This window comes from Rhinolophus sinicus, chromosome 1, assembly GCF_057876585.1.
Source record: "Rhinolophus sinicus isolate RSI-liver-muscle chromosome 1, RSI-T2T, whole genome shotgun sequence".
Classification (NCBI taxonomy): Eukaryota; Metazoa; Chordata; class Mammalia; order Chiroptera; family Rhinolophidae; genus Rhinolophus; species Rhinolophus sinicus.
In genome coordinates, this window is record NC_142501.1 from 67,614,418 (window position 1) to 67,626,085 (window position 11,668).

The 11,668-nt window shown below is 36.7% G+C and overlaps 1 protein-coding gene across 5 annotated transcripts in view; it reads left to right on the forward strand.

Annotated features, from left to right (window-relative positions):
- Positions 1–9,451, forward strand: part of FRS2 (fibroblast growth factor receptor substrate 2) — a 100,999-nt gene extending 91,548 nt beyond the window's left edge. For 3 of the 5 annotated variants that reach the window (XM_019748978.3, XM_074325431.2, XM_019748979.3), the window contains 5 exons: positions 65–157; positions 1,453–1,639; positions 2,436–2,594; positions 2,974–3,137; positions 4,298–9,451. In XM_019748978.3, the coding sequence (XP_019604537.1) occupies positions 92–157; positions 1,453–1,639; positions 2,436–2,594; positions 2,974–3,137; positions 4,298–5,248 (1,527 nt within the window). In that variant the 5' untranslated portion in view covers positions 65–91 and the 3' untranslated portion in view covers positions 5,249–9,451. The remainder of the gene's footprint in view (positions 1–64; positions 158–1,452; positions 1,640–2,435; positions 2,595–2,973; positions 3,138–4,297) is intronic. The other 2 variants (XM_019748980.3, XM_074325432.2) reach the window with 1 other exon arrangement.
- Positions 9,452–11,668: the final 2,217 nt, after the last annotated feature.

Below are 11,668 nucleotides of genomic sequence, written 5' to 3' on the forward strand. Positions count from 1 at the left end.
TTTTCTATTCTATGATTTCTGTATCCTACATCTAATAATTTTTTCCAAATTATCTTTCATGTAGTGCTCACATGGTCTTCTGAAAGAAGCCATGGGTAGCTGTTGTAGCTGTCCAGATAAAGACACTGTCCCAGATAACCATCGGAACAAGTTTAAGGTCAGTAAAACTGGTTGAGTTACATCTCTCACTGCCTACTTCGATATTCTTTTACTTGACTTAATGTATCTTACTTTCTCACTTTTTTCTCCAAACCCTTTCATTTCCTTTTTTGTCCACTCTGCTTTTTCTTGTTTGAACAAATGATGCTGATATTTTCTTACTGACAGTGTGGAATCCTTTTTTTACTTTCCCTTTGGTCCTCTGTATTCAATTAGCCACACAGTTCTGGTATTACGTTCTTCAAAATGCCGTTTTATGGGTTCCTTTTTAGTCCTGTCACCACCTCCAGTCATTGCCTCATGCCTTGATAATTTCTTAACCGGACTCTATCTTGAGTCACCTCTGATCCGTTCTGCAGTTGACATCAAATTAATCTTCCTCTTTCATCATTCTGAGATTTCTGTGGTATTCTGTTCCCAGAGGCTAAATGCTCCATTCCTTAATCATCCACCACCATTTAGTGTTTCTTGTGGTCTGACTTCCATCTGCTATGAAGCATAGCCTGTGGATCACACAAACTTAGGTGTAGGTCACAATCCTGTTGCTTCATAGCTTTGTGACCTTGGGACAGGTTACATGATCACTCTTTGTTTCATTTTTGTAGGATGGAGAAAATAGTAGTACCTGCAGTTTAGGAGTGTTATGAGAATTAAATGGGAAAAATACATGTAAAGCGCTTTGCCCAGTTCCAGGGGTATAGTAAGTTCTCCTTAAGTGTTGTCTATTTTTCATAGTCTCTGCCCCTTTTCTGAAACTCAGTAGTGTAAGGCCTTCCCTTAACATCAACTCTGTGCCAGTCTTGTCTTGGTCTCTCTGACACATACCTTCTTTGTCTCTGCTGTAACGCTGCATTTTGAGGATATGCCCTACAAAGCCTGACCCACCAGCCATCCCTCTTCACTTCATTTCCTATCTAAATTTCATTATACCCAAGACCCAGCTAAAGTCCCTCCTCTTCTTATGTGAAGGCTTCTCCAACACCCTTAGGCCACAGTTCCTGCCTTTTGTAGCCTCCGTTGTACTCATTTGTCAATCATACACAGTTTTGTGGTGTGGAGTTTGTTTGTGTATCATATTTCCCCAGTGGGAATGTGTGTTCTCGCATATATGAACCAGGTATTCCACTGCTGCGTAGCCCATGCCCCCCACACACGTTGGTTGATGCATGAACTAACATAGGAACCAGTAACTGAACCAATTGGCAACAATGTGTTTTCCTCACAAATTGGTGAAATACGTGTACGTCTGTCAAGGGGGGCATTAGGTAGCACTAATTAAACTTTCTTTTTTAGGTCATTAATGTGGATGATGATGGGAATGAGTTAGGTTCTGGTATAATGGAACTTACAGACACAGAACTGATTTTATACACTCGCAAACGTGACTCGGTAAAATGGCACTACCTCTGCTTGCGACGCTATGGCTATGATTCGAATCTCTTTTCTTTTGAAAGTGGTCGACGGTGTCAAACTGGACAAGGTAGGTAGAGCCTTTTTCCCCCTCCAAACATCACACTTGAAGTACGTGAAATAACTTTCAGTTATTCTGTATACATTGTTTAATATTTTACTTTTTCCTGATAGAAAAAAATAACCCAAATAAGTGCATTGTTAAGAAAAGAGATATCGTTAACTATATATTCACTTATCAAGCATTTATTAAGCACGTTCTTGATGTCCAGAATTTTGACTCATATTATCTTTTAAGATTTTCAGTAAATGATTAGTGCCAATAAATTGACTGTGTTTTTACTGTTATAACTTATTGAGGAAAGAACCTAAACTTTAGAGTTAAACGGTTTGATTTTTTTTGCTACTTACTACTTGGGAGGCCTTGGGCAAGTTACTTCTGTTGAGCATCAAATTTTTTCTCTATCAGAGGTGAATGGCAATGCCTACCTTACAGAATTATTACCATAATTAAACATGATAACAGACAAATGTTTGTCAAATGGCGAAGGATCACCTTAGTAATGGTGAGTTGGGCGCCCCCTGCTGTTAAGAGGCAGACTGAAGTATGTGCCAATCTTGTTTTTGTCTGCCTTTATTTTGAGCCATCTTCCTTAGATAAATGAAAAGTATTCTGTGAACTTCCTTTTGTGTTTCTATTTTGAAACAGAGGGTATCATTAATTTATCAGACACTTATTTAAAAGGCCTTTCTTACTCTTGGTACACAGAATGCTTATTTTACAATTTTGTTCTTTGACAAGTGCACCTACTATATCTTTTTAAAAGGTGTGGTAACCATTGTTTCCTTATGGTTTATATTTGTAGGAATCTTTGCCTTTAAGTGTGCTCGTGCAGAAGAATTATTTAACATGTTGCAAGAGATTATGCAAAATAATAGTATAAATGTGGTAGAAGAGCCAGTTGTTGAAAGGAATACTCATCAGACAGAATTGGAAGTCCCCAGAACACCTCGGACACCTACAAGTACGTACCCATTTTCCTTCTTGTATTTTGAATAGCAGACATTTATAAACTACACTATGGATACTTAACTATAAAATGTTAGAAATCATCATTGGCTAACATAAGTATACTGGTTGGCAGTTTTTAAAAACTGTTAGCTATAATTATAATGATTTTTAATAATTTTAATAAGATAACATTAAATGTTACATATTAACTTAAAATGTGACTGGAAAGTTGGCGTAGAGAGGGCGCTATTTGTGCTCTGATTTCTGCCATGTCTTAGCAGGAACTCCTTCTTTAATCCTCAGTGCAAATTGGGTTCTCACTTATTTCTATTCTCTCTCCCCTGCCCCTGTATTCTGGTTTTCCTTAAACCAATAAACAAACAAAAACGCAGCTCCGGGGTTTGCTGCTCAGAACTTACCTAATGGATATCCCCGATACCCCTCGTTTGGAGATGCTTCATCCCATCCTTCAAGCAGACACCCTTCTGTGGGGAGTGCACGCCTGCCTTCCGTAGGCGAAGAATCTACACACCCTTTGCTTGTGGCTGAGGAACAAGTAAGTGCTGTCTGTATCAGGATAATAGCTCATGGAGCTTCAAGTACGGAGTTGAAGATTTCAGTCAGTTTGAATTTTAGCTTTTACTGTTTATATATGACTTTTGTGGTGAAGAATCAGAGAAAATAGCATATATTTGATGACATATTCTGAAAGATGTACAGGTGTTTAGGGAAACTTAGAATTATAGTAGTTTGTGAGTTCACAGGCGAGGTTCATCTATATATAGAGTTCACAGGAGAGGTTCATCTATATATATATATATAATAACTAATGGCAATTCCTATTATAATAACCTCCAGTCGATTAGGAATTCATGATGCTTCTGATACTACAGTTTTTATAATTAGTGGATTACTAGCAGGAAGGTAGGTTTTGTTGTCAGTGTTTTGATAGAGCTGTTTAATATTTCTGACTATTCTACTTTTCCTTTGAGGAAGGAAGTATCTGGTAAACATTGCTATGTATTAGTTATTCTTATCTTTTGTAAACCATATGGTCGTTTATCATTAGGAAATTTTTATTCTACATTCATTTCTTTGTGTTCTTTACGTTGTACATGAGTTCTTACTGTAATTACATTTCCCTCAATTTTGACTTTTTCTTTTTGAGTTCTTCAAATTTTATGTATAGACTTTATGTCGTCCCCCCAAAATACCATTGAGCTTTTCATTATCATTTTAGTGATTATTCCTTAATAGGTGGTATTTACTTTTATATCTATGCATTTTACGGAACTTATTAAATCTGGTAGGGTTTATCTCTTTATATAGTCAGATTATCTATAAATAATGGTAAATTTGTCTTTTTCTAATACTGTTATTTCTTATTTGTGAATCATGTTTTAATGCATTCATGATAATTTCTAGAACATCAAAATGATAATCCCTATTTGTTCCTGATTTTTGTTTTTTACAGAATGCTTCTCTCCCTATCATGTATAATGTTGAGTGTTAGAGTAGTTATTCCTTTATTAAGTTAGGAAGATAACATTTCTATATCCCTCCTCACCCCTTTTTATTAGTAAAAAAACAAGTACAAAAGCTTCAAAATAAGTATTTTTAAAGAGAAAGTTAATGAAATTAACTGATGTGGTCAGACTTTTTTTGTTTTATTGTTTTACATCAAGTTACTGATTCACTTTTCCCGTTTTGGTTTAGATACATACCTATGTCAACACTACAGGTGTGCAAGAAGAGCGGAAAAATTGCACAAGTGTGCACGTCCCATTGGAGGCCAGGATTTCTAATGCTGAAAGCAACACGCCAAAAGAAGAACCAAGTAGTGTTGAGGACAGGGACCCTCAGATTTTTCTTGAACCCGAAGGAGTCAGATTTGTCTTAGGACCAACCCCTGTTCAAAAGCAATTAATGGAAAAAGAGAAACTAGAGAAACTTGGGAGAGATCCAGTCAGTGGAAGTGGTGCAAATAACACAGAATGGGACACTGGATATGACAGTGATGAACGAAGAGATGCACCCTCTGTTAACAAACTGGTGTATGAAAATATAAATGGGTTGTGTACTCCTAGTGCCTCAGGGGTCAGGAGAGGTCGTCTGACATCCGCCAGTACCTCAGACACCCAGAATATCAACAACTCAGCTCAGAGAAGAACTGCATTATTAAACTATGAAAATTTACCATCTTTGCCTCCTGTTTGGGAAGCCCGCAAGCTAAGTAGGGATGAAGATGACAATGTAGGACCAAAGACCCCATCTCTGAATGGCTACCATAATAATCTAGATCCAATGCATAACTATGTAAATACAGAGAATGTAACAGTGCCAGCAAGTGCTCACAAAATAGAATATTCGAGGCGTCGGGACTGTACACCGACGGTCTTTAACTTTGATATCAGACGCCCAAGTTTAGAACACAGGCAGCTCAATTATATACAGGTTGACTTGGAAGGTGGCAGTGACTCTGACAACCCTCAGACTCCAAAAACGCCGACCACTCCCCTTCCGCAGACCCCTACCAGGCGCACAGAGCTGTATGCTGTGATAGACATCGAGAGAACTGCTGCTATGTCCAGTCTGCAGAAAGCACTGCCACGCGATGATGGTACATCTAGGAAAACTAGACACAATAGTACTGACCTGCCCATGTGAGCCCGGATAGCGTCACATTGTTTGCACCTTTGTGAAGTTTTAAAAAATGAAGATGCAAGTGCTTCATTTTCATTTCTAAACACTAACTCCTTTTATAGACCGATAAAAAGATTTTTTTGACTATTTCATGTGCTTCTTTAACTAAAGGGAATTAATGTAGAGCAGGTCCTCATTAAAGAACACTAATTTCATTATATACTACTCATTACTGTACAGCAGCATTCCCATTTTCACAGTGCCTATTTAAAACGAGTTGAAGTGAGTGACATGCTGGTTGGTTTTTATCAATATTCTGGACTTACGCGTATCATTCATGTCTAAATCATGGTTGGCATTTAAAACACTATAAAGCCTCTTGATAACGTGCATTGCTAACAGATAACTCTAGGCTTTGAAAGTAATATTTGTAGACTCACTATTCTTGGTATGTGGCGTCCAGCATGTAACATGAGGAATCCTTTATTTCATTAATTGTAGGCTTTTTGACTTGAGCCAAAACATACGGAAAGGAAATAGAAGTACCACACCTGCTTATATACCAGTCAGTTCCTTTGCCTTCAGCGTTACTAGAAAGAGTCCCGTGTCCGTGAATATGGTTTGCTGTTGGTGTGTTGAAAGGCAGGAAAGAGACAATGTTTTCTATTACTCATCTCATGATGTGATTTGAAGAGCATGCCCAGATATCTTAATCAGAATTACAATAGGCTCAAGAATCAGTCTCAGGTCACTTTACCCGAAAACATTTGAAAATCTGAACCATGATCTCTTGAAAGTGTCTCTCCTATGGATTATTAACAATAACGTTTTCTGGAGGCATTTGTGCCATTAGATTGCCATTGACCTTCAGTTTTTTTCCTTTGGTATTTGGGATGTCTCATTTTGTTGCTTAATGTCTTTTTCAATTTAAAATGTTCGCAGTTGTATATAGTTTTGAAATTGGACTATGTGTTTATTGTTGTTTAGTTTGCATTTTTGTCAAATTGTGGTTTTGAAGGTTCATTTGGAACTTACTGTTATTCTATAACAGGGTTGCCCTTGTCCAGTATTTATTTATATGCTGTTTACTTTTCAAGTTGATAAAAAAATTCTCTCAATTTTAAAATTTACTTGGGCCCATAGGTGATCTCTTTAGCAGCTGAGAAAGAAAAGGAAGCTACTTTTAACATGCAAAGTTCCCTCAAGGTACTGTTTTCTCTGTGGGCGCTCTCCCCAGCACTTTAGCGGTGATTCCCCCAGTCACACGGCTGCAGATGTACTTTGCCCACTGTCGTGCTCTTCTGCTCTGCTGTCCTTTCACTTGTAGCTGGATCTTTGATTATCCCTTGATTTCAATAGAATGTTAAGATTGGTGCCGGCATAGCAGGTACAGTGGAAGTCTTGTAGCAATGAGAATGTGTCATAATTTAGGATTTAAAATGAATTGAAGCTTATATAAACTGACGAGAAGTCATATGTCTAACTCTTGTAAAGTCAAAAATATTCCTGTTTCCCAGACACTAGAGAAGACAAGAGAAGGTAGAGTGGAAAGAAGGTTAGGTAACCTTGCAAAATATTTTACCGTTTTCTCTAAATATGAGGAAGTTTGAGATTATGGTCTGGCTCTGCCAGATGTAACTAAGGTTAATTTCGCATGAAAACGTTTTTCAGTCATGTAGCGTCTAACCTGTTCAATAAATAACCAATTATAAGGCAGTGAATGGATTAGCAAAATAATAGAGTGGGACCATTATAAAGAAAATAAATTATTAAGTGTCTTTCTCATTTTCAGTGCCATTGGTTTATGTGCATAGCAGAATTTCTTTGTTTTTTCATGTGAACTTGGTGCTTACTAAAGTGTTCACTGTTCTCTAAAAAGAGAGCAGTGGTGTAGGTCTGCAGTGTCCATTTTTAATATATTGTTGCATTTATGTTTTCTTCTGAGTAGATTGCTAATCGTGCCAAATTTATGTGATGATTTTTGTAATGTGGAATAAGAATTGTGATGGAATTAGTACACACGGTTTTCTCTGAAATAAGCAGTCAAGACAGAACATTAACCTCCAAATGGAAGGGCTGACCTATTTATTCATTTTGGAGGTTGCATACTTTATTTTCTTTCTTTTTCTCGTTCTTTTCATTTTTTCCAGATTCTAATGAGCTTTTATATTTTTTAGGTAACTCCGATATAATCATTGCAATTTATGCTTTAAATACTGTGTGCTTTAAAAATGAAAATGGGACCAATTTGTCTGCTAAGAATTTGATTTTAGGTACTATGAGTATTAGGAAGATGTATGCATACAACTGGTGTTAATTTCTAGGTGTCTCTGGAAATCACCTCTGTTCCTATTTAATAAAAAGTAATGTAGAACACTACTTGTCTTTTGCAGTAGTCTAGTAATGGGCATTAAGCTCTATCCTGGAAGAATGTACCTATTATTAGGTACATTTTAGAATGAGATATTTTGTTGGAATATAATTGTGGCCATATGTTTCAGATTTTCTGAGACAGACCTAATTTTAGATATTTTATTCTGTTGATAGACCATGTGATCCTACTTTTCAGTTTTGGAAATATAATCATTGTTCATATGTTTCTTTTTGTTCCCCCCAAGTAAAATCGTCTTCTATTCATGTAGATCGTAACAGCTTTTATCCCAGACCAGGGTTGGAAACTGATATGGGTATTACCTGTGTTTTTTCTTAGTGTTTTATTTCCCAATTTCATCTTCTTTTAAAAATGAAATATGGTGCCTTCTCTCCCTCCAGGAAGATTGGCAAATGGTTCCTTTTATTTACTGCTGCTGTGGAGTGATGAGATATGCACTTTACTCTTGAAGACTCAGCAAAAAGCTTTTCACTTCCCAGTATATCCAGAATAGATCACATTTGGGACTTATGAAAATTTGCCAAGCAATCTTTGTTTTTATAGATATTGATGTTGACCCCACAGTTCAATGTTACAAGTCTAACTAGTGTTTATCACCCCCCGAAAGAAATCTGTGGCACAATATATAAAAATGTACCTCAATAATGTTCTATTAAAAATGGGACAGGGGCCTTATGTTTTTATAATTTCCCAATAATGTGCCACCATATTTTTGCCTCAAGGTAAAGGTTGTAACAAGCTAAAAAGTACTTCCCACTTCCCCCTGTGCTGTTCCTAACCCTTAATGCCCAAGTGTTTTGTGCAATGTGTAGTACGCGTGTATGTGTAAATGTATATGTATATATGTATATACATATATATATATATATATACATATATATATATCCCTGAAATAGATATACCATCAGAGACAACATTCAGAAGTAACTGATGTATTGGCATCTCATTCATATTTCTGATATGTGAGGTATATGGTACTAATTACCTTTCCCCTGATGTTTGCCAAATTTGAATAAAGGCATTGGTACGAAATTACAGAATGTATAGAAAATGTTTTTGGCTTGAAAAATTAACTTCTGTGACCTATCACAATATACTCTGTCCAAACCAGCACCATATCTGTATTTCCTCTTATTTACATCCCTCTTCCCATTCTTCCTTCCTCATTTTTGGGGGGTATAACACAATTCTTTGTAGCATCATTACAATTGCAATTCTATGACAATTAGATAATGATAGCATGGAAACGGACTGGTATTAATAGTACAGTAGTCACCGGTGTGCCACATTTGCATTAGTAAATGCAAAGTATACATTTTATAAAGGACAAATTTTGTGTTATGTTTTTATTTTCATTACGTTGTATGATATGTAACATTGTATGTCCTAATTTGCATTATAAATGTTTTTTCCTACATAAAGGCATAAATATAGCAACTTTGTATAAAGGTAGCTTATTAGATTTTGAATTTTTTTCTTTTATAGAAAATTGTCTAACAGTGGGACTACCATTGCCAAATTGTATATGAAAATATGAATTTTACCCCCTATGGTTAATTTCTTTTATAAACATTCCATATTTCTCTAATAAAAGACATAAGTGATACTGTACTATGCATAAATTGTATTTTAATGCTGTTTCATATCAGCATTTTAAATTTGGTTTGCATTTTTAATATTGGCAAAATTTACCACTGTTGATTAAAACCTTGATGTATATGTAACAACATCTTTTGCCCTCTGTCCCTCCCTACCGTTTGTTCTCTATTTCTCCCTATCAGTGCCAACTTCATACATTTTGTAGCATGGCAATAAAATATAACTTTTACACTGAGGCCGAGTGTGGCTTTTTGGAAAGGATGTGGAGATGGGAGGATTGCCCTCTAGTTGTTCTTTCCAGATGATTTTTTGCCATATGAACCATGTCTCCAAGCATGAGAAGTTATCTCATATATGATGTAAACATGCTTTTAAGGACAAGTGTAAATGAGTGTTTAAGCTTAATTTTTGTCATAACAAATAAGAACTAATTTTTTATCTTTGGAAAAGTCAGAATTCTTGAAGTACAATCAAACCTTTATTAACTGGAGTACTTAAAGAATAAGCTAATAATTGAATTCAGTTCAACAAGGGCTAAGCAACACATTTTTAAAATCTTTATTTATTATAGAGTATTAGTATATTGTCCTAAAAGTTATATGTAAAATATGGTTTAATCTTAGATGATTTAGGATCTTGCGATGCCTTACCATTGTCATTCTGGCATAAATTTCCGTGATGAGGTACTCAAGCTGATAATGGAAGTTGAGCTGACTATACACTGACCTTAAGCATTCATGAAAAACTGCTTTGTTGAATAAAATCTGATCGGAGTTCTTCTGGTTACTTTCCCCTTATTGCCTAAAGTAGATTGCAATAAAACCCCAATAAAAGTTTGGTTGGATACCTATGTAAAGTTTTACTGTATTTCTATTTCCCACATTTCTTGAAACTATGATAAAAGGTTTTATTTCTTAGTCTCATATCACTGCCTCCATTTCAAAGTGAACATATAATGGGTTAAAGATTATGTTTCATCAAAGTGACATGAAATTTGAAGTATTTGAGATACTTTCTGAGTTTTATCTGTGTTTTCATTCAAACTGGTATTTCTCAGCACTGAGTCCTCAAACCTGTTTTGGGGTCACTGAGTGATACTGTAAAGCCTATTTGGATAAGGTTCAAGATGGAGATCATTTAAACAGTGAAGGGGGAAGAGAAGTCCACAAATGATTGGGTGGCAGACCCATGGAACACGTAATTAGTTAAGGTGTGGCAGAGACCAAATCTTGGAAAAACTTATTTGGATTATTTCTGTATTTTTCTTTTGAGTCCCTTTGAAAACAGTAGCCATTCACATGTTCTTATTTAATGAATGATCATGAACGAGGCCCTATGCTAGTAATAACGATAACAATCCTTGTCCTCAAAAACATTGGTAGTTTAGAAGACCTTTTAATGGGAGCAATGCCCTTTCCCCCCTAAGACATAAATTGTACGTGATGAATTAACTTCTCTGATATCGCGAGAATGGTAATAGCTGTATACCTTAGGAGAACTGACAAAATTGTAACTCAGCTCTTAGTATGAGGGGTGTCAAGGTGCACACGAGGGAAAGGCATCCAACAGCCTGACAATGGAGGTTTTCAAGAAAAGCTTGGAGGAGGTAATCCCTGAGGTGGTTGACGAGAGCCTTCGTAGGTTAGAGAAGGAGGGGACAGGACGTCTTAGGGAGAAGGAATAACATTCAAAGGCACAGAGGTATAGAAAGATGATGTTCATTAGTGGCACGGGGTTCCATATGACGAGTATGGGGTGCAAAGGCAGGGTGGGAGACAGAGAAGAAAGGAGACATGAGAGCCATAAGGAGCTGTAGGATGCTAAGGACTTTGTTTAAATGAGGTGTGTGTGAAGGATTTTAAACACTGGACAAATAATTTAGATTACTCTTGAGATTAACATGGAGGGTACATTAGAGGACATTTTAATAAAGCAGGTAGACTGAAGAGGAGGCTCTCAGAGAAATGGAAGCAAAACTGGACAAATGCCTATTCAAAGGCACTGTTAAAGGAGTGTTTAGGTTATTTATTGCTGTGCAACAAACCACCCTAAAACTGTGGCTTCAAGCAACAAATCATTTTGTCACATTGCTATAGATCAGGGTGGGCAGGCCTATGGAACCCACCCCAAATTACAAAACTAGTAAATGGAAAAGTGGAAATTCAAACCTACACAGCCTGGTTCCAGAAGCTGAGTGTTTAAACCCTGTGGTACAAGGGTGACACTAAAGGAGGAAGATAAAAACATGCAATGAAGAAAGAAATTGCTGAGAGTCCCCTCACAGGGGTCTCCTGGCAGTCTCTGGCCTCAGCTCCACAGGTGGCAGGGCCTGCCTTCCCAGTCTCCATCCAAAGCCTCTGGCTATGTTTCCTCCACTCCAAAGCTCAGCAGGGAGGGGATGTTGGTTTCTCCATCACCGATAGTTTCAGGCTTGCCTGCTAGAGGACATATTT